A 22,818-nucleotide genomic window follows, 5' to 3' on the forward strand; every position below is an offset into this window, starting at 1 on the left:
TATGCCAAATGCAGCAAGGTGTGCCATTGTTGCCAACTGGAAAAAGTTGGAGGCACCCACTATGGGACAGTGGGAGTCGAGAGTATGGGAGGTTATGAAAATGGAACAATTATCAAATATAACCACTGACAACAGGTCAAAATGTGAACGTCTGGCTTCCATTGTCAGAGTTTACTGCTAACAGAACAATGTGAGAGGATCGGATAGTTGACACTTGTCACAGTGAGAATAATAATCAGGATAACCCGGACTACAATTTATGGGATTGACTGGTTTCTAGTATTTCCTTTCTTTTGTGTAATCACAATAATGTTCTATTTTTTTGTCTGTTTTGTGTTTGTTTTTTATTATTAATGCTGTCAGGTAATGTGTTACTGTATACCTTGTACGCTAATCTAGGACTCACTTTATATGTTATAATACAATAAATTGGAGTATTACTGACTGTAGACAGCAGAGTGAAAAAGTATAAAAACTCTGATGTCTTTTTTTGTTTCGTTTGTGTTCTGTTTTGAAGTTGTTTTGTATATATGTTAAATGTTATAAAAATGTGGATTATAAATAAAGAATTTACAAAAAAAAAAGACCATTTCAGAACAATGGAGCAATGTCTGTTATCCTCATCCACAAGATAGGAGACCTCAAGAACTACCAACCAATTAATCTACTTCAAATCACATTACAACAAGATACTCACTAATGGGCTGCCACAGACCCTAGACTTCGCCCAGCCTAGAGAACAAGCTGGATTTTGCAGTGGATACAACACAATGGACCACATCTACCTCTCAGTTTAAGGAATATTATAAGGAATATTAACGTGAATGCCACATCAACCATTAGATTACATGAAGATACAAAAAAAAGACAAGGATCAGCATGGGAGTGCAACAGGGAGACACCGTGTCATAGTTTAACAGCAACACTTTAAGAATAGTTCAAGACATTGAATTGGGAAATGAAAATGAAACCTAATCAATGGTGAATACTTAATTCACCTACAATCTGTAGATTACATTACTTTTGCCACAAATGCAGAAGACCTCTAGCAACAAATCAGAACTTGCCAAAACAAGTAAGAAGGTGGGCCTCCATATGAAGCTCAGCAAGACCAAAATGTGTCTTTTTTTTCAAAGTTCAAAATAAATTAAATAGAACGAGAAGTCGAAGACTATGTCAACTTTGACCAGCAAGTAACAATGGATTGGAACCTTTCAAATAAAATCAATAGGAGAATGAAGATGGTATGGATCATCTCTGTAAGAAACAAGACCATATTTCAAGGAAATCTTCCACTGTGTCTCAAGGTGTTCGACCAGTGTATTCTGCCTGTGCTCATGTACGGATGTGAAACGTGTACCCTAAAGGCGAACACAATTCAGGAGCTTCAGACAACTATATAAAAGAAAGTGAGAAAGAGAGAAACATACAGAAAAAAAAAAAAACCACTAAGAAGTAAAACAAATAAATGTAGCACGGCAAAGCATTGAGGACTCTCTGGCATCAAAAGGTTGATTCATTGCACCTCCCCGTTGTCCCTCAAATGCTAGGTAACTTAAGATTACCTTTGTGAACGTGACGGGAATACTGGCATCCAGCTGTATGTGATCTGCAAGTTCTGTGAACTGCTGCTGCTGTTTCTGAAGAGTCTCTAGAAGCCTAGTAATCTCCTGCTTGGCCAGCACCACTCTGCAGTCATCCTAAGAAGGAAAATGGACCATATAACACAGATATTTACAACTCCCACAACAAACTATTTAAAAAAAAAGTGTATATTTTGCACAGAACCAGCATGGTAAGGGTTAACATCTGCGTTTGCTTACTGCAGTGTGTTTCCTCAGCCCTGCCCATTGGAATGTTAATGACCCAGAAGGACAGAGGACTCTCAAAACAACTTGCATTCATTGTGAACCCCTTCAGCCTATATCTGCATCATCCCAAAAGGTGGACAGTCTTTGGCGTCAACCGAAGGGTAGCCAAAGGGTGTGAGCCGTTTGGTAATGTTACAGCTGCTATATTGCAATTTGAATCTCCCCAGCCCTCTCATCCCTTGCACCCAATGTTTCAACTTAGAAAAGAAGCACAGGAGTGCACCAAGGTAAGGAAAAATTGTAAATGTAATAAACAATAAGGCAATAAAATAACTTACATGTAAGTAAGAATAAATGAGTATCCAGGTCAGCGAAATGTTCAACAGATCGGCATCATCAGTCAGACAGGGGGGCGATGATCGCCTGATGAAGTATATTTACTATACGAAACGCGTCGCGAGTGAACTGTGCAACTAGCTTCCCTATTCCATCTTTGGGGGCCAGTTTACACTGTTGTGTACCCTTCCGGTCACGATTTTCCATCGTAACCGGCATCCACAGACGCCTACAGGGGGCTTTCCTTCCGCACATGTGCATTAGCTTTGGATACCACGCCACTACCTGCATACATGCGGAGGCGATTCCTGCAGCAAGTGCCATAGAGTGAGTCCTAGTGCGCGGGATCTCCACATAAACGGAACTGAAATTGCCCCCCTGTCTGACTGATGATGATGCCGATCTGTTGAACATTTCGCTGACCTGGATACTCATTTATTCTTACTTACATGTAAGTTATTTTATTGCCTTATTGTTTATTACATTTACAATTTTTCCTTACCTTGGTGCGCTCCTGTGCTTCTTTTCTTGGTCATTCTGTTCGCCGGCGGGGTCTTCCACCGGAGTTCGTTTTGTGGAGTGAGGAGATACACTTCAAGCCATAGGAGCAGCAAGAGGAGGGAGAAGAATTCATTTCTGCAACACTAGGAAGCAAGATCGCGGACTGAACTTTCTTTGAATGTTTCAACTTACCCGGTCTATAGATTGTAATCTCCTTGAGGCAGTGCCTCTTCTAACACAATACATTGCAGGCCTATCCTCTCTCTCCTAACACATTTTAAACGTGTCTGTAAATGTTACATATGCGCATAATCGTATCTAACTGCCCGTGAAATGTCTGTAAATTGAATGTATAGCCTCTGTTCATTTAATGCAACCATTTAATGTCATCATAGCTCTGTGCCCAGGACATACTTGAAAATGAGCGGTAACTCAATATATTACTTTCTGGTAAAACATTTTATAAATAAATAAGTAGTGAAGGCAATAGTTGGTTTGTAACACCAGGTGCTGTAACACCTGCTCTGTACGGCAGACCCCTTTTACCATCAGAACTCTTAAGGGGTAATGTGAAACAATTCAAGTAAATGTTTTTTTGGGGCTGATCACGGTGCAATCAGCCTGTTCAAAGTACACTGAATCCCTGGTGATGTGCCCAGAATGATCGTCAGTACCAGATACCTGCTGCAAAGCCTTTTCACAATGGAGACAAGCAGTTGACACTTCTGATAACAGGATGGTCATGTTTTCTTGCTGTTGCCGGAGCCAGATCAGTTGTTCTCTCACATGTGCATCGACAACACTGAGGGCCATTTCCTCCTGACGGCAAAGTGTTTCATGTAGATCTGAAAAATACGCTCGTACACATGACCGGGCGTTCTCTGCAGTGCCTGGGACCTATTGCATGGGTCACACAGATCGAAGAAACACTTCAGACTCTTAAAGAGAAGTTTATGTTAATGTCACGTGTGCACTATGGTCAATCTTTAAAAAGGTCATCACAAACTGCTTTTTTTGTCTCCCTGCCACAGTGAAGATTGAACTCTACCATCATTACATATTAACTTAACAGAATTTAGATGTGTGCAACAGAAAAAAGGAGAATACAGATGACCATTTTAATCACACCATTTTTGTACTAAAATACAAGAAAACGATGGGCAATAAAAAATAAAGAATCATTGGAAGTATATCATCCAATGATTTGGAAAAGGAAAATTGCAAAAATAGTGTATTAATAGAGTATGGAAGAATAATATTTTCACATTATTTCTATGCATAGCTATAATCAGGTTTCTGTTTTCCATAACTATAAGAAGAGTCATGCTTTGTGTTTCATTGTGTTATGGTGTGTGTGTGTGTGTAACAAGTTTCTCCCTGAAAATGTAAGTTCTTTGTTTAGCTGGGCACCTCGTCTTATCCATTTACACCCCACTCTGTAGAGTCAGAGATGTACAAGCTGTCGGCCTTGAGAAGGAGGAGTTATCTTAGCACCTGAATTTTCTTTGTGCTTAATCTGCTAAAATATATTGCAAAATGTATAATCAAGTAACTTGCAAGAAAAACAAGATAAAGAAAAGTAGGATGCCCGATGAAGTCATATGGGCAGACATTGCAAAATGATGTCCGCCCCTTTATCTGGTATAAGATAGCTTGCTTAGAGCCTACAGAGCAGTGCCTTTGTGTTAAGTCAGACAGCACGGTCTTGATTTTTAGGTGAATGTACTCTTGCAAGCGGCCGCTGCAATAAAATTTTTCAACAGATTGCTTTTGCCTAAATAATAAGTGTCTACAGAGTTTTTCCACGGCAAGAGCCATAGCATTGTCACATCTGTCAAACTGACCCAAATAATTTCCATATTTGCCTTTCATCAGAGTAATACGAGTGCTTTTTGTTCAACTACTGTAATGGAAGAACATTAAGTACAGCTCAACCCGCTATAACGCGGTTTGAGCATGGACCCCGAATTAACTGCACACACTGCACACCTCTCCCTCTCCCCTCCCCACACACAGACTCTGAACACACACACACACACACACCTCCACTCCTCGCTCCCTCCACTGAAACTCTGACAAACAGCCCGGGAAGTGGCCGTGGGACTCGGGACAGATCTGCACACACCCCCTACCCCGGGAACAAGCGGCTCCGGACACCGTGAGCAGAGTCAGCAGGAGCTCCCCCCTCTTCCCCCCAGCAGGTCCCCTGTGCTGCTGATCACAGGCAGCCAGCAAACTTTATTATTATGTCACCTGCGGGGAGGCGCTGCCTGGGCAAACCTAGCTGTCTCCCCCCCGCCCCCCTCGGTGGAGACAGAACACCGGCGTCCTAGCTGTCTGCTTGCCTGCCCAGAGGACACATGTGCAGGGACTAACAGTGCGCCGCCGAGCAGCGATACACCCGCGCACCCTCCCTCCTCCTGTAAATCTCTAGTGACTTGGACCAGAGTCCGGCAGCTGCACACGCGTGTCCTAGCAGTGCCCTACCGCGCCCCCCCCCCCCCCCAGGGGATTTCACTTGTCGCTCACATGTTGCGGTTGGTCCTAGCAGTAACCCTGCATTGACAAAGTTGTGCTACCCGAGACTTAGCGGTCCGCCACCGCCACAGGTCCTAGCGGAGAGCCGGTGGCCGGCTTCTCACTCCACCTCTTCCCCCCTCCGATCGGGCGCGTGGCGGCCATTTTTGTTTTTGTTTTTTTTAATTAGCGCGACCCCAGTTATAGCGCGGTCGGATCGGGTGGCCCTCGAGGACCGTGCTATAACGGAATTGAGCTGTATTTGTTTGCATATCATTACCAATGCTTGAAATACATATACCTTTGAACAATTTATTAGTAAGTTAAGATGCATTAGTTGACCTGCTAATGTGTGGCAGATATCTGGAGACATTGCTTACATGTTCAGTGTGAGCCATCCCAATGCCATCTTCTACTATTTGCTCTCCTCCCTCGATCTGCTGAACAATGCCAGTTAGTTTCCTGGAGTATTCCGAAATCTCCTCTGTGAAGCTTCTTATACAGTGTGCCATATCCAAAATAGAGGCACGGATCTGGCTTGCCTCAGATTCCAGAACAGCATGCTAAAAAAGATATACAAGAAATAATGAATAAATATATTCATCCTTGAAGGAGAAGGATCTAGGAGTGCTTGTAGACAGCAGGTTTAGCAATAGTGCCCAATGTCAGCCAGTTGCTGCAAAGGCAAATAATCTTAATTTGCCTTAAACGGGGTATGGATGGAAGGGAAGATGAATTATACCACTGTAAAAAAAATTATTTGTAGCGGACCTGGAAATTACAGCATAATTGTACAGCATTTACCAAAAACAGAAAGTCTCATATAAATGGATTGACAATGAAGTAACAAATACAAAATAGAGCACTCAGTGCAAAAGCTTCATAGCCATTTTTAGAATTCTTTTAAACATTTAAAAGAGCACTCCAGGCGACAGTATGTGGGGTTTTTTCCTTTTCTTTTTTAAATAGGTTTGAAGCAGAAGGTCTTGGGGCTGAACCGCTTTTAAAATGCAATCTTGGGAACCCAGCCAGGGCTCCTACTGGTAGCACCTACTGAGGTATCTCAGGAAGCAGGGAGTCTGTGACTGCTGAAAATGCAGTGCAGCTCCAAAGACCCCCTGCTTGAAACCTGTTAAAAATTAACAAAAAAAAAGTGTGGCACCGATAAAGCTTCTTTAAGAGGTTTGCTAGCTTTTTAAATGTAGGTAACGAAGTTTAACTGCAAAACTCCAAAACACCATGACAGACATTGGTTAAGAGTCTCCAAAGTTGCAGTGATCAGGGCTAAATTATAAAGAGGTTCCCACAAAGTAGAAGACTGCACTTACAGCAGCATTCCACACTTTTTAAAGACTTTATTCGATTTTACCTGAGCCGGGAACTCCGGCAGCGGAGTTAGGGCTCGGCCTCACAGCCAATAGAAAAGCAGCCACGTCATTGCGAGAGGACGTTGCGGCTTTGTACAGGTGACCACGAGGCCATGTTTGTAGTCCAGCAGCAACAACCTGGGGTCCCCCCAAACTTCAAGTTAACATTGATGAGTTTCGAGGGACCCCCCCGGTTCAGGTAAGGTTAAAAAAAAAAAAAAAAAAAAAAAAAATCATGTCTATTTGGGGGAGGGGAAAAAACAAAAACAATAAGCTTGCCTCAATGCTTACACCAAACATAAAACTACTTGAGGATTTCAGTTAGAAGCTTGATCGGGAAGAAAAATTCTGAAAGTATATTTTATTTTTTTACACAAAGTAGGGGGGGGGGGAGGAGAAATAAAAGAGACAAAACAATAACAAAAAAAACTACTATACATTCCTTTGCTGACAGGGGTGATTATGGGATAACATCGTTTTATTTTTTAAATCATGCGAATGGCTAGTGCCAATAGAGAATGACCTTTCTGCAGATCACATTCTAAACTTATTATACAAAACGTGCATTTAGAAATACATGATGGGAGGTACCTTGTGGCCTTGGTGTTTTCCATACTCCTTGCACACACAGCACATCAAGAGAGTGGTCTGACAGCCATCTTCTAAGCATACAAACTCAATGGCATGGACTTGGTGCTGGGAGCACAGGGTTTTCTCATACGGTTTGTCAGCCAAAGGTACGCGTCGGTGCTTGGCCAATGTCTTTGTGGAATGTGTGTGCAGGGCGCAGTCTGCACAGAGGTGAGTGGCACAGACGGTGCAGTAAACAGACGCTACGTGGGCTTCATCTTCATCACAGCGCACAATGCTCTGCACAACAAGAGACATGCTGCTGAGCATCATACTGCATGGGACCCGCACCACTAACTATTACACTGGGATATGATGCGTTCAAGAATTACTTCTTAAGACTCATGGGGTTGGAGAAAAAGGAACAATAAAAGAATTGATCTGAAATAAACCCCAGTGCGTATTTGCACATTTACTGAATTTCACAGAGAGGGGGGGGGAGTGTTTTTTTTTTAATGTAATTAATAATAGGATAAGACAATTGAGTATGTTTTTAACCAACATGCATATCTGCTGCACCAAAATGGGTCGGGACAGAATTGGGCAATATACAGATATGATGGTAATATTGTGAAATAAAAATTGACGATCATTCAATAGTGCCATTTTTATTATCGTGATACTAATGTCACTCCCTGACACAGAACACGCTGGACCCAAAGAATACAGCACACAACATGGTTAAATAGCTGGTGAAATTCAGCTGTACAAAATGAGCGTTTCAAAAAAGGCCTTTTATACAGAGCAACTAGATTACCAATTACAGAGCTCAATGCATGTACAAAAGACCTCGGGTTCAATTGAGAGGGAAAGTACTTTTTTTTGTGAGGTGGAGGAGTTTAAAACATTTGCATGAGAACAATACAGGTTATTTACAACTGACAAGGGGGACAATGCTGTAGTCGGAAAGCCAGCCAGGTAATTTAACTCCTGTGCACAGAGTCCCAGCACATCGCTCTTTGCCCCAAGTGCTGGAGGAGTTGAGAAAAATACCAGAAATAAGGAAACAAAATATATCACATACAAATATATGTTTTCAGTTAGTTAATGTCTTGTTAAAGCAACTAACAAACAGGATTACCTCTCCAGATCCTCCCACGGCCTCCTCTGCAGTGCCCCATTGACCGCTGGCCCCATTTTGCAGTCGTTCCAGGAGTTCCAATAATGCAAAGTTTTTCTTCAAGCCCCACACACCAGAGTCTCCTGTTTTAGAAAGAGAAGGTATCTGAGAAGTTTGCATATTTAAAAAAAAAAAAACTATATATTGTTAGACTATATGCAACATGTGGCCTTTTACTGCACAACAAGGTGTTGTAGGTCCCTGTGATAGTGAAGTGGTTAATGGAAAAGCAATAATTTCTAGATGCTATGAAGGAATTAGTTAAAATACACCAGTAACAATCGGATTTTACGCTCTAGTGAACTAGGATAAGTTTCACATCTAAATTTAGCATAGGTTGAACTTGGGCATACAGGTATGCCTTTTTTCAACCGCATCTACCATGTAACGGATCTGTGCTTCGTAATACGGTCACGGCCAGAAGCATTGATTTTCCCCTTTGGGTAAAATTTGTGCTCATCTGCAATATATGTATATATGTATAAATGTATATATGTATACACACATTTCTTTTTGTAAAGTAGTTATAAAGCCATAATTAGTCAAATAGCAAAATAAAAAGAATGGATGTTGCCAATTTTAACTGTGAATTCCCAGGTATATAGAGTCTTATCACCAAAGAGATTAGCGATAAAGATGGTAAAAAGCCAAAACATACAAAAAAAACATTTCATTATCATGGAAACATTGAAAGTTTTAAAGTTTGAAAAGGTATTTAAAGTGCTTACACTTGTCGGATTGTTTTTTGCAGTATGTAAACAAAACAGGTCACTTGGTTGAACGCGGTCTTGTAATCGAGCCAATCAGGATGTTGAATTTTCACAAGTGTTTTAGCCAAAACAATCCAAGAGTGGGCTTTATTTGTTGTAAACATTGCCGGAGAATGATAAAAAAAAAAGGTGAAAGTAATGCTTTACCTAGTTCAGTAACCTGACGGTCAAATGGACAGCGTATCGCTCTGCCATGAAGAGGAAGGCGTGTCAGACAGTCATGGCAGACGGTGTGGCCACACAGCAGTAAACGTGGAACTTTGTCTCCTTGCAGTGAAAAGACATCTTCACAAACGCCACACTCCAGAACCTACCGTATTAAGAAAGAGTATGTAATACAAATTAAACAGCCAACATCGTATCAATTATGTAATCACAAGAGAAAATAGGTTTCATTGGATAAACATTCTGAACAATAAGAAGAATGAAACGGATTAGATCAAGTTATGTATTTTGCATAGCAACCCGATGGTCACATGTATTGATTGCTGCATTCAAAATTCAGACATCAAATCATCAAGTCCTACTGTAACTCCCAGCTGCAATACAGATTATTATTTTTTGCATGTAACTCACTGATTTGCTAAGCCTTAGTGCACCAACAGGCCTAGTCATTCAAATAAGCTAAAACTCAGAAACTTATAGTAAATGTGGTTCATAATCTGCGTTTTCGATGAGGTAAAGTTTTTTTAATGCTATTTTACTAGATTTAGTACGTATTCCTTTGAGGGTTGTGTGTAAAATGTTCAATACTTTACCTTCACTATTTTCTGTACAAGTCAATTTGGTTTCACAGGGTGTCATATATTTGTGTGTATAAACAGCGAAACAAAATATAAATATATATAAGACTACCTAAGAGATATAGATAAGCACTGTTAACCACCAATTCACCAGAAGTGTACCAAAATAAGTGACAACACATTCATTTAAGTGAATTTGTATAAAATACTAAATAGATTAAACATAAAATCATTTACTATTCCAGCAGCCACTAAAATTTTAAAAGACCCCCACATTAGGTCTTTATACAGAAATCACCCAAAACCATGGCCTAAGGGAGCAAAAAAAAAAAAAAACAACTGAAAACCAATCTAGTGTAGTATTTTTTAAACAAATTGTGAAAAATAAATATATGCGTAATACACTCAGAAGGTAGGAATGTGGATTTGCTTATATCATGAGATATCTTTATAGGTGTATCTTGATCCCCTGCGTTGGAATTGCAGGGCTGGGTAGAGCCTCAGAACTTTAGAGAACCGAGATAAGAGAATAAAAGAAAATAGAGCAATATCTTCTTGAATCATTAGCAGCGCTATACTCTAGTCCAGGGACACGCAAACATTTTTTTGCGGTGCCCCCCCCACCTTACCTTCTCCGTTGGCTGCCGCCGCCCCCCTCCTCCTTAGCACACGCGGCATTGTGTGACGTCACGTGACCGCGTGGCGTCATTTGACACCATGTTGCCATGGTCACGCGTGCTGAAGCCGGCTAAATTCCAGTAAGTAGAGGTTGGAGAGGCCTCGCACGATCCCCCCAGCATTTCATTTAAATGCCTGGGGGGGTGGGGGAGGATTAGCGTTTCCATCTTTTCCACAACTGGTTAATAATATTAGCTAGGTTTATTTCCACTCAGCGCGGTGCATTTAAATACTACTATATTACTGAATTTTCATCAGCTGTGTACTACTTCAGCTGGTAAACTTCTAAGTCCGAAATCACTGAATGAGTTGAATCACAATTTGGATCATATGAGGGTTACACAATGTTGTTTCTGATATACACACAATCAAATTATATTGACATTGTATGATAGCTCGGCTGAACTTAGAAAAACTCCTCATTGCACATTGCTCTTACAGAGAGTTTGAGGCCGGGACTTGATTAGAAACCCAATTTTAACAATTTTCGCTTAGTAATTGTTACCTCTTAATTTGTTGGGTAATTGTTACCCTATTTGTTACTATAACATATATATTGTAGCTTTATATTTTATTCTTTGAGTACTGTATATCTCCATTAAATGTTGATATTTTAACCAAAAATGTATCAACAGTAACACTGGGAATTGAGTGCTTCTGCATATTGGAATTCCTTTTCATTATGAGTCTGTTTACTAGGTTTATTTCCCACCACAATGTCATTTAAAATAGATTGTGTTTTTGTATCAACATGACTATTACTACTAATTTTTTTGGTGGCAACATTCCATGGCACAGCACATTGTAGATTAAATATAACTAATCACACACACACACACACACACACACACAACAAATAAGACCGCCAATGTTTGGGAGAATGTACACAGTCTTGATGCAGCCAATATTCAGATCACAAAGTGGAAAAAACCTCAGGATATAGTCATAAAAATAAAAGCGACAAACTGCACACAAAAAGTACCGGGGGAACGTGTCCGCTAGACCAAAGGTGCGCAAACTTTTTGCCCTGCGTCCCGCTGCCTGCTCTCCCCCACTGCTCCCCCCCCCCTTGTTACCTTGTCTCAAGCGTCAAATGATGCCACAGGGTCATATGATGTCACGTGACCCTGCGGCGTCATTTAACACTGTTGCCATGGTGACGCGTCGCCCAAAGCTGTCTGAGTCAAGGAAAGGAAACTTACAGAAGTCTCGCGCAGTCCCCCGGCATTTAATTTAAATGCTTTGGATAAAAGTGCGGAAACTTTAAGCAGCACGCCCCCCCTCCTACGCCCTCCAAAATAATCTTGCGCCTCCCAGTTTGCGTATCCCTGCGCTAGACACAAAATAGCCACAGAATCAGAACTCGCTCCTGCGGCCCAGAGAAAGGCGCATCTCTATTGGTGACTGAGGCCATATTTGTACGTGTGTCAAAACTGGCACCAAAAAAAAACCCACCACAAATATTTGGGAAATGGAGGTTCCCAGAGATGTGGGGCACCATGGATGAGCTAAAATAATCATTTTAAGCAGTACTGCTGCTTTAATAAGTTATTGAGCGAGCATTGCAAGACGTGACATTTCAGCACGACAGCCAAGTGTTCTCAGACAAAAAGGTGTTAAACAATATGAAATATGATATTTAAGGGCAAATCCATCCTGATGAAAGGGCAGGTTTTGCCTTGAAATGTCATATTTCCGAGTGCACAATAGGGAAACCTTGCTCTCAAGAATAATTTTTTTTTAGATTGCAAACTCCTCGAAGCAGAAAACGGCGTCCTATAGTCTACGTAGCTAGCGTTAGACTTTTCCAGTATTATTTTCTTCATACAATGTTATTGTCCTTCCTCCCACATTGCACTGCGATGCAGACAATTGTTGTCCATATAAATAGATGAATAATATCGTGCAGTGTTTGCAATAGGAATTGTGTGTGTATTTATGGAAGGTTTGCACTAGAGCTTCGGTGTACAGCTTGTCACTATTTATTCCAATCCTTTCCCTGCAACACAACATTTGTGCCATTATCCAAGGCTATTTTTTGACGATTGCAACTTTAGCAACGAAAACATTTACAATTTGTGGCAAGCACCTCGGACAGCAAAGTGCTTAAGGAAAGACTGGGAAATACCAGAGTATAGAGGGTATGATGCTTTTTCTCCACATTATGCACCAATAAAAGAGGTAGCGACACACAGAACGTATTTCCATAGAGGCCGTAGTAAACAAGAGGAAACTTTGACAGCCTTTAATTTTCTATTTTAAATAAAATAGTAATGGAAACAGAACAAGTGGTACATCCATTATTTTTGTTTAATTTAAATACTTTCTACATTAAAAAATTATCTTTCATAGCTTGTTTAAACTTTACCTCCTAACACAATGACTCTGGCATTGTGTTCAAGACCTGTTTTTATAAGCTTAGAAGTGCTATATGGAGTATAAACTAGTTTTGATTAGCAGATGTCATGGGGCGTCATTCTGCCCGTGTCCGGTATAACATCTCATAAAAAAGGAGACAGCAACACTGATATACATTCAATGCAGGACGGATTAGTTCTCCTGCTTGATTATATATAGGCCTAGGTCAATGGTTTACAACCTTTTTTTGCTTAAGGAACCCCAAGTGAAATTCTGAGGAATCCCCCAACCATCTCTAATAGCCACTCTGATCAAATACACTGTACAGTCTTCTGTATTTGATACAATTTTCAAGTGACCAGAACAGGTCAGGGAACCCTTTAGGGATGCTCGTAGAACCCAAGGGTCCTCATGAACCCTGGTTGAAAAACACTGGCCTAGATCCTAGGGCAGGGGTGGCCAACTCCAGTCCTCAAGGGCCACCAACAGGTCAGTTTTTCAGGATATCCCAGCTTCAGCACAGGTGGCTCAGTCGTTGACTGAGCCACTGATTGAGTCATCTGTGCTGAAGCAGGTGTGTGGTAAACAGCATGGGTTAAGGCAGGGGTGCGCAAACTTTTTTGTTTGCGCCCCCTTGCCTGCTCTCCCTCCCTTACCTTTCCTCCGGCATGGGCAGCGTAATTTGACATTGCATTGCCATTTGAAACCGCAATGTCACGGCGACGCATCGCCAGAAGCCACCAGAGAGAAGGTAAAAGACATACAGGTGACACTTGCACGCTCCCCCACCATTTTATTTAAATAATATGGGGAAGAGAGCAGGGCCTCTGTAAGCAACCCCCGCATCTGCATACCCCTGGGTTAAGGGACTTCCATAGGGATTGCTGAGAAGTGTCTCCATCCGGTACAAGGAGGAGAGCTACAGTGGTACCTATTTTATATACGCAAAATGTTGGCGGCTCTGCCCCAGTCTGGCTGCAGAGGACTCAATATACAAGAAGGCATCATCAAAAGTGGCTAATGTGGAGCTCCGTGGTCCTTCCACATAGATTACAGCAGTGTTTTCATCAGGACCAGAAGCGTCTCCATCACTCAGACCCCAATAACCCAGGAGCTGTGATGCCGGGAGGTCCAGGCCCCTCCTGGCCGGGCTGCCTCAGGACCAGTACCTGCCACATTCCTGTGGCGCCCCCAGACATCCCCCCGCCAGCCTCACCTTTACCGCTCCCCCGGGTCCCGACCGGCTCTGCCGCCCGGCGCCCTCCATCCTGCCAGCTGAGCCGTGCTTGTTTACAGCGGCGGCTGCTGCAGAGGCGGCCATATTGCCAGGCCCGGCCAAACCACACCGCTCAGGGGGTGTCATAGAAAGCGATGAGAGAGGGGTGGGGAGGTCACCGCATGTATATACACCGTGGAAAATAACGCGCAGGATTGCAGCAACCCGAAATGATGTAAAGAATTACACGCTGAAATGTATCTTTCCGCAATGGTCTAACGCCTTAGAGATTCATTTGTATATGTATTACCCCTCCAGTGGTCGGTGGTATCGTCCAACGTGTGCCTGTAACTACATGACCTCAACTACAGACAAGTGGCAATGGCACTACAGCCCGAACGTCACAAAATAGTTGGCGCCATCTTTGTTATGGGCAAAGTGCTTTATTTTGAAACCTATATTTTGGGGGGGGGGGGGGGGGGGGGAAGTGCATACTAACTCATGCTATAAATACACGCAATGTGTCCCTACAATTCTAGTTTAAAATGCTTGAAAACAACTCCCAGCACTTCTTTGTTAAACTAATACAAAAAGTAAACTGAGATATAAAAAAACGAGTAACGTGTATATTGTTTTCCTGTCCTCCAGTTAGATATTCCCTGTTTTTCCAATTGTTGCTTACACATTGATTGAGTTCGTAAAAATCTAGTGAATATCTTCTCCTTCTTTAGGGAGATAGAAATGTTGGAGTGGTTATATCATAAACTGATAAATACGGTAATAAATGCAAATGTCAGGCCTCACTGATCTGGAGTGGGCCTCACTGATCTGGAGTGTGCCTCACTGATTTGGAGTGTGACTCCCTAATTTGAGTGTGACTCACTGATATGGAGTGTGACTCACTGATATGGAGTGCGACTCACTGATCTGGATTGTGACTCACTGATCTGGAGCATGACTCCCTGATTTAGAGTGTGAGTGACTCACTGATTTTTAGAATCAGAGCCACATCTCATGCCTTTCAGTGGGGTCACCCTGATAAAAAGCATAACTTTTCTGTAAAATGTAAACCCAGAACCGACAAAGTTTCTGATATCAGTCCTTGTAGGTTGGCATGTACATGGAACATATACCTTTATATTGGAATGGCCAAACTTTACTGGTAATACACTTTTCCCATCTGTATTTCTATATTTCCTGTATTGTAATTGTATTTTAATGTCTGTAAAAATTGTAAAGCGCTGCTTACCTGATGAGTATTTTATTTAAAAAATAGAAATATACATACATTTCACATACCAGTTTGGTAACCATATCTCAGTTACAAGGAAGCATTTCTTTTATTACTATTATGTATGTATGTATGTATATCTTTATTTATATAGCATCCATAGTGTACTCAGTGTTTTACAAAGAGAATACAGTACAGGGAATTATAATACAATAAGTGCAACAAAGTCAGACAATAGGAAAGAAAATCTCTGCCCCGTAGAGCTTACTATGCAAGTGTAAAATACTTTTGGCGTGTACATCTTTATTATACACATTATACAAGGAATCATAACAACATGTTCCAAAACGAGTATATTTTTATTATCATATGTTTAAAGATAAAATGTCTCATTATTATGCAAAAATATTGGAGATAAGGAAAAAGCAGAGGTATTATACATATTTTTTGCCTCTGTGTTTACCAGGGAAGAATCAATTTCAATAGTAGTGCCCCAGGAGGAAGCCACAACCTCCATATTAATGAATAATTGGTTAACTGAGGAAGAAGTTCATAAGCGGCTTGAAAAAATTAAAGTAAATAAGGCACCTGGCCCCGATGGCATACATCCAAGAGTTCTCAAGGAGTTAAGTTCAGTAATAGCAAAATCATTACATTTAACATTCAAGGACTCCATTTCCACAGGCTCAGTACCACACGATTGGCGTAAAGCAGATGTGGTGCCTATATTTAAAAAGGGAGCTAGATCACAAGCGGGGAATTACAGACCTGTAAGCCTGACTTCAATAGTTGGGAAACTACTTGAAGGTTTAATACTGGATAATATTCAGGAATACCTACTGGAAAATAAAATCACTAGGAATAGTCAGCATGGATTTATAAAGGATAGATCATGCCAAACTAACCTTATTTGTTTCTTTGAGGAGGTAAGTAGAAATTTAGACAAGGATAATGCAGTTGAGGCGTCTACTTAGATTTTGCAAAGGCTTTTGATACGGTTCCACACAAGAGGTTGGTGTACAAAATAAATCAAATTGGACACAGTAATAATATATGCACCTGGATTGAAAACTGGCTAAAGGACAGACAACAGAGGGTTGTCATAAATGGAACTTTTTCAGGTTTGGCTAAAGTCGTGAGTGGAGTACCTCAGGGATCGGTACTGGGACCCCTGCTTTTTAACTTGTTTATTAATGACCTTGAGGTTGGCATCGAGAGCAAAGTCTCCATCTTTGCTGATGATACTAAATTGTGTAAGGTAGTAGAATAAGAGCAGGATGTAATTTCTCTCCAGAAGGACTTGGAGAGGCTGGAAACGTGGGTAGGTAAATGGCAGATGACGTTTAATACAGATAAATGTAACGTTATGCATTTGGAATGCAAGAATAAAAAGGCGAATTACAAATTAAATGGGGATAAATTGGGGGAATCGTTGATGGAGAAGGATTTAGGAGTTCTTGTAGACAGCAGGCTTAGCTATAGTGCCCAAAGTCATGCAGTAGCTGCAAAGGCAAACAAGATCTTATCTTGCATTAAATGGGCAATGGAAGGAAGGGAAGTAAACATAATTATGCCCCTTTACAAAGCATTAGTAAGACCACACCTTGAATATGGAGTACAATTTTGGGTACCACTCCTTAGGAAAGACATTCTGGAACTAGAGAGAGTCCAGAGAAGAGCCACCAAATTAATAAAGGGGATGGACAATCTAACTTATGAGGAGAGGATAGCTAAATTAGATTGATTTACATTAGAAAAGAGGCGTCTAAGAGGGGATATGATAACTATATATAAATATATTCAGTGACAGTACAAGGAGCTTTCAAATGAACTATTCATCCCAAGGGCAGTACAAAGGACTCAGGGGCATCCTTTAAGGTTGGAGGAAAGGAGATTTCACCAGCAACAAAGGAAAGGGTTCTTTACAGTAAGGGCAGTTAAAATGTGGAATTCATTACCCATGGAGACTGTGATGGCAGATACAATAAATTTGTTCAAATAAAGGTTGGACATCTTTTTAGAAAGGAAAGGTATACAGGGATATACCAAATAAGTAAACATGAGAAGAATGTTGATCCAGGGATTAATCCGATTGCCAATTCTTGGAGTCATGAAGGAATTCTTATGAGATATCATTGGATGATATAACACTGGGGTTTTTTGTTTGCCTTCCTCTGGATCAATAAGTAAGTTTAGATATATGATAAAGTATCTGTTGTCTAAATTTAGCATAGGTTGAACTGGATGGATCTACATCTTTTTTCAACCTCATCTACTATGTAACTATGTAAAAATAATATTTGCAGACGTAGTCGCGTTGCTATCTTCCCGCACTACCAGCACACATGATCACGGCTTGTACCGGTTATATTGAATTGGAGTTCGCCGCAACCCCAGTGATCTTTGTTCATCAGGCTGCATCATATCTGCATGATCGTACTATGACTATATATAGCTAAGTATACAGAGCTTGTATACCGGTTACAATATATCAACTTTGGGTTCGCTGCAACCCTGGTTATCTTTTATTTGTAATACAGCTGCATTCACATACCATGACCATGTACAACTAGGTGTGTGTCTATGGGCTAAGTGCAGCCTTTTGCATGTATTCGTCTCACTTGATACCATAGTGCTACAATTGCTGATACTTCGTTGGTGACTAATGACAGAGTTATTTTATAGCCAAGAATAATATAGTGCGATCAGTTCACATACACATGCTGTTGTGTGCTGCGGACAGGATAATGTAATGATTTTTCTAATGATACATTTTAGCACTCATTATATGAGAAACAATTTTGCTACATTTTGTGTCAGATCATTATACTATTAGCAATGTTTTGAGAGGTTTTCAGGTACAACTTAATAGGAGATTAGTGATTATAATATATTCCTGGTCACAGTTGCCAGTTGTATGTTGAAACATTTACTGTGCTCCCATTGCCAGATAGTAATTCAATGCTAAGTATACATGCTGTATATATGGGGTTCTCACTCTAATAAGTATTTTTACTAAGACGCTAACACCCTGCTAGCAATACGACTACGTTATGTAGATATCTGTCCATTATGATTACATAGGACAGACCTAACTAAAAAGAAGTTACTTTTCTACATTCTACTCCACTACTGAGAATGTTATTCATTTTAATAGTAATTGTAATTTTGCTAATATATACTGTGTAATAACATTTGATTATTTTGTTCATTAATTACTGATCCCATTGTGGTTATGAGATTGACCCGAAGGAGGTATTTACCTATGGGCCTTTGTTTGTCAAAATATACATGTACACTGCCACACTGCATTTTTGTTGGGTTCTTCCTGACTCTTCTTGAGCCAAAACTGTATACAGGCATACCCCGGTTTAAGGACACTCACTTTAAGTACACTCGCGAGTAAGGACATATCCCCCAATAGGCACGGCAGCTCACGCATGCGCCTGTCAGCACGTCCTGAACAGCAATACCGGCTCCCTACCTGTACCGAAGCTGTGCGCAAGCGGGGAGACAATAGAGCCTGTTACAAATGCGTTATTTACATCAGTTATGAACGTATATGACGATTGCCTTACAGTACATGCATCAATAAATGGAAAAAAGGTAGTGCTTCACTTTAAGTACATTTTTGCTTTGCATACATGCTCTGGACCCATTGTGTACGTTAATGCGGGGTATGCCTGTACATTGTTATGACATACCCCTATGCACCTGCTACTAATCATTCCAGGACTAATTCTTAGGAGAGCGGTCTGGTTCATCTGTTGCAAGAAACAAAATATTATATACAGTGTTTGTAAGATGAATATCTGGTTGCAATGAATGTTGAGAGGAAGTGGGAAATAAGATAACGTAGAAACTGGTAGGCTACACACTAGGCCAGTGTTTTACAACAGAGGTTCCTAGGAACCCCTGTGTTCCCCGGGCATCGCTAAGGGTTTCCTGCAATTTTCAGGTCATCTGAAAATTGGACCAAATCCAAAATAATTTACAATACATGTAATCACAGACGCGCTATTAGAGAGGGTTGGGGTTCCTGAGAATTTCACAATATAATTATATGCTTCATCAGTCAAAAAAAGGTTAAAAAACACTGCACTAGGCTGTGTATAATATTTTGTTTCTGTATTTCTGCCATACACAATAAAGGACCCTGAGAGGTTCGAAAGCTTGTAACATATAAACTACTTGTGACCCAATAAAAGGTATCATACCACTCCCTCTATCTCCTTTGTTACCACAAGGAAGAAAGGATCAACACAAAAATCAGTGAGACTTAGGGGTTCTAGAGTTAAATATATATATATATATATATATATATATATATATATATATATATATATATAATACTGAGTTAAGTTATGGTGAGTAAAAAAAGTGACAAAAACCCTCCACAGGAAAGCAAATATGCAAATATAACTGTATGCTCATCTGCATGTCTTAGGCAGGTCTGCAACCCCGCCTTTCCCCATTATCACCCAGCATACAGCACTTCCACTGCAGCAAGGGATTCTGGGAAATGACATGCAAATGAGCACATAGTGTCACTTTTTGCCTCAATAACCATTTTTAACATGGTTCCCTATAGGCTTAAGCTTGCTGCATGGTCACAGCTTTGAGCACAGCCAGGGTTAAGGTGCATACCCAGAAAACCACCCACAGACAGCTGTTTCGACAGCCTATAGGGAACCATGTTAAAAATGGTTATTGAGGCAAAAAGTGACACTATGTGATCATTTGCATGTCATTTCCCAGAATCCCTTGCTGCAGTGGAAGTGCTGTATGCTGGGTGATAATGGGGAAAGGCGGGGTTGCAGACCTGCCTAAGACATGCAGATGAGCATACAGTTATATTTGCATATATAAATATATATATCTACATATACACACACACACACACACATACATATATACAAATTGTAGCAATGAGACTCCACTGAAGTCTATGAGATCAGTGATACCCACAGACAATCAGTGAGAGCTGGTGTTTTCTAAACACAGATAACAACTAGAGGAGTTAATAAAGATTGCTTCAATTGCATACATAAAAAAAAAGGTAGCCAGGTGGCAGTGGGCGGGGTTAAGTGCGTCACGTGATACTGACTTGCACTGCTGCCACGGAGGGAAGCTGTCAATTCAACCTGCACGCGCGCAGTCTCGCTCCAGCGCCAGACTCCTTTCCTGCCTCGCGCGTGCGCACGCTTCCTGCAGGAGCTTTGATCCGTTTCGCGTTCCGTAGAAGCTGCTCTCGGTTTGTGCACACGGTGCAAGTTGGTTGTTGTCAGCGCAGACACCATGGAAGCGGCTCAGCCCAAGCAGGACCATCTACTAGCCCTGAAAGGTACCGGAGCGCGGCCATGTGTGCCTACAGGGGGGCTGCAGGGTGTACAGGGGAGGTGCAGGGTGTACAGTGGAGGTGCAGGGTGTACAGTGGAGGTGCAGGCTCAGTGCGCTTTGCAGATAGGCGGCACTTCCTGCTCCACTCAGCAGTGCACAGCCATATCTTACCTGTTACCCACTCCTGTCCATTCTGTCTCCCTCTTCGGTGTTATTTATAACCTGACAATAAACATGATTTTCCTTCTCTTGACGGTCGCTGACCATTAGAGATGTCCAGTTCTGCAGGCACATATTAGTAATCATCTGCATATAGTCTTGTTTTTTGTTGTTTTTTTTTTTTTAGGTGAAATTGTTTCCATTATGACTGCGTCTGAGCCGGGGGATTGATAATACAACATAAAACATGTCAGTGCAAAAGCTTGTATTATTTTTAAATAGTTTGTATGTAGTATGGCAAGAGATCGTCAAGGGAGTTAAGAGTGGTTAAAATAATGTTAATGAAAGAGGATGAGCAGGGGAGTTGATGATGCCTTGTACAGAAACACATGTGTGCAGTACTTGGATGTTTTTTAGGTGAGTAATAAGTTGTACCTTTTTGATATTGGGGCATTTGAGCAAGGGACATTTTGTCACAAAGTGCCATGCAGACAAGTTTTCAGGCTTGATACTGTAGGTCTTTGGCTCCTAGCTTGAATATTGGCATTGTCTATTTATAACGAGCCAACAGGTTCAGCAGAGCAGTATAGTGGATGGACATTAACTACTAGACAGACAGAAAAAGGAACAAATGGACACAAACCAATGCAAAAGGGACGGAGGGCCCTGCTTGTGTGAGCTTGCACTGTCTTTATATACTTAAAGGGCTGTAAGTGCCTCCCTCTCCATGGTGCAGAAGGAGAAGGGACTTTGCTACTGCAGGTAAGATCTTCTCCCATTTCCCTCCAGTCAGCTGCTTAATGCAGGTGCGCTCATGTATCCAGTCCTGCTCCCCTTCTTACACTGGGAACCAGTAAACGGCACAGGAGCAGGGCAGTATGTATCGCTGCATGTCACCAAGCATCTGAGGGAGCAGCGTCCCTGCTCATTCTGCAACAAGATAGAGATTTGGAGTGGGGCTAGTCAGCTAAGGGGGACGTCAACTAGTAGCAGGTTTCTATTGGCGAGACAGATTATACGTGAGTCAAGATTTTGGTTGTGTCTTGTGTGAGTAAAGGGCGTATTATAGTGATATTTTGAGCTGGCAAGACTTAATGAGGGACTAAATGTAACCAGTTTTAGCTTTCACGGGCAGCGAGAAGAGGTAATATATTTATGTATAATATACTATATTCATATATTTGTAATGTAACTATCCATATTCATACAAATATTTAACACTGACAGTGCCACTGGACCTCCATTACTTCCCTTGGGCGATCACATGATGCACTCGGTCCCCAGATGCCGGAAATGGAGGGGGCTTATCTTCCAAATGGATCGGACTGGCCCTCCATGAAAGCAGTCAGCCTGATCAGCCCCTAAAAGTAATAAATAAGTGCCCATGACATACTTGGTATGTCATAAGGGCCCATGTAGTACTAGGTATGCCCGTAGGGCACTGTATATCAGAGTGGATTAGTAGTTTTTTGTTTGTGGAATGTTGTGGTGATCTGGTGCACATTGAAGGCATTAAACAGTCAAAAATTGCACTTATAGGGAATTGGATTCTAGGTGAATGGTGGATCAAAAACTTTTGTTTTGAGCTTGAGGATGAAATCTCATTATTTACATTTTTCACAAACCAGAAATAACCGGTGTCATCCTAAGGTCTAGAGTTTTTGCATTTTGTAATGCTAAAAATGCTTAATGGATAACGATGTGAAAATATTGGAAGTTATTGCTGTTTTGGGAATGTGTAAGCGCCTAATCAGGTTGCATAAAGAGTCCAGAACCACCATAATACAGAGATGTGGATTTATCCCGTGATAGAAGGAAGCTGACTATTTGTAGCAACTGGTGTTCTGGGGTGTATCCATGAAGATACATAGTCTCTTAACAGCATGTTAAATACTATGAACTTACAATCAGTGAACACATTTGCACACAAGTCTTGGTATCAGCTTTGCATAATCAGTCAAGGCACACAATTTCTGCGCCTCAGGCATTAAAAAGCTATAAGCACTATAGGGTGGGGATTGATTTTGTGTGCATTTCTTTT

General features: G+C 41.2%; 2 protein-coding genes across 6 annotated transcripts in view; one reads left to right on the plus strand and one right to left on the minus strand.

Annotated features, from left to right (window-relative positions):
- TRIM23 (tripartite motif containing 23) overlaps positions 1-14,201 on the minus strand; it is a 29,532-nt gene extending 15,331 nt beyond the window's left edge. The window contains exons 1-7 of the mRNA XM_075590133.1: positions 14,048-14,201; positions 9,200-9,362; positions 8,244-8,365; positions 7,124-7,402; positions 5,546-5,728; positions 3,330-3,545; positions 1,566-1,700 (exon numbers count right to left, since the gene is read on the minus strand). Coding sequence (XP_075446248.1) covers positions 1,566-1,700; positions 3,330-3,545; positions 5,546-5,728; positions 7,124-7,402; positions 8,244-8,365; positions 9,200-9,362; positions 14,048-14,194 — 1,245 coding nt within the window. The 5' untranslated portion in view covers positions 14,195-14,201. The remainder of the gene's footprint in view (positions 1-1,565; positions 1,701-3,329; positions 3,546-5,545; positions 5,729-7,123; positions 7,403-8,243; positions 8,366-9,199; positions 9,363-14,047) is intronic.
- Positions 14,202-20,462: 6,261 nt separating this feature from the next.
- Positions 20,463-22,818, plus strand: part of LOC142489437 (trafficking protein particle complex subunit 13) — a 46,858-nt gene continuing 44,502 nt past the window's right edge. For 4 of the 5 annotated variants that reach the window (XM_075590150.1, XM_075590172.1, XM_075590183.1 and 1 more), the window contains exon 1: positions 20,474-20,622. Coding sequence is in view for 1 of the 5 variants with exons in the window: in XM_075590161.1 (XP_075446276.1) it covers positions 20,577-20,622 (46 nt within the window). In the remaining 4 variants the exon portion in view is untranslated. Of the gene's footprint in view, positions 20,623-22,818 lie in introns of all 5 variants that reach the window. The other variant, XM_075590161.1, reaches the window with a different exon arrangement.

Source organism: Ascaphus truei, chromosome 1 (assembly GCF_040206685.1).
Source record: "Ascaphus truei isolate aAscTru1 chromosome 1, aAscTru1.hap1, whole genome shotgun sequence".
NCBI classification, from domain to species: domain Eukaryota; kingdom Metazoa; phylum Chordata; class Amphibia; order Anura; family Ascaphidae; genus Ascaphus; species Ascaphus truei.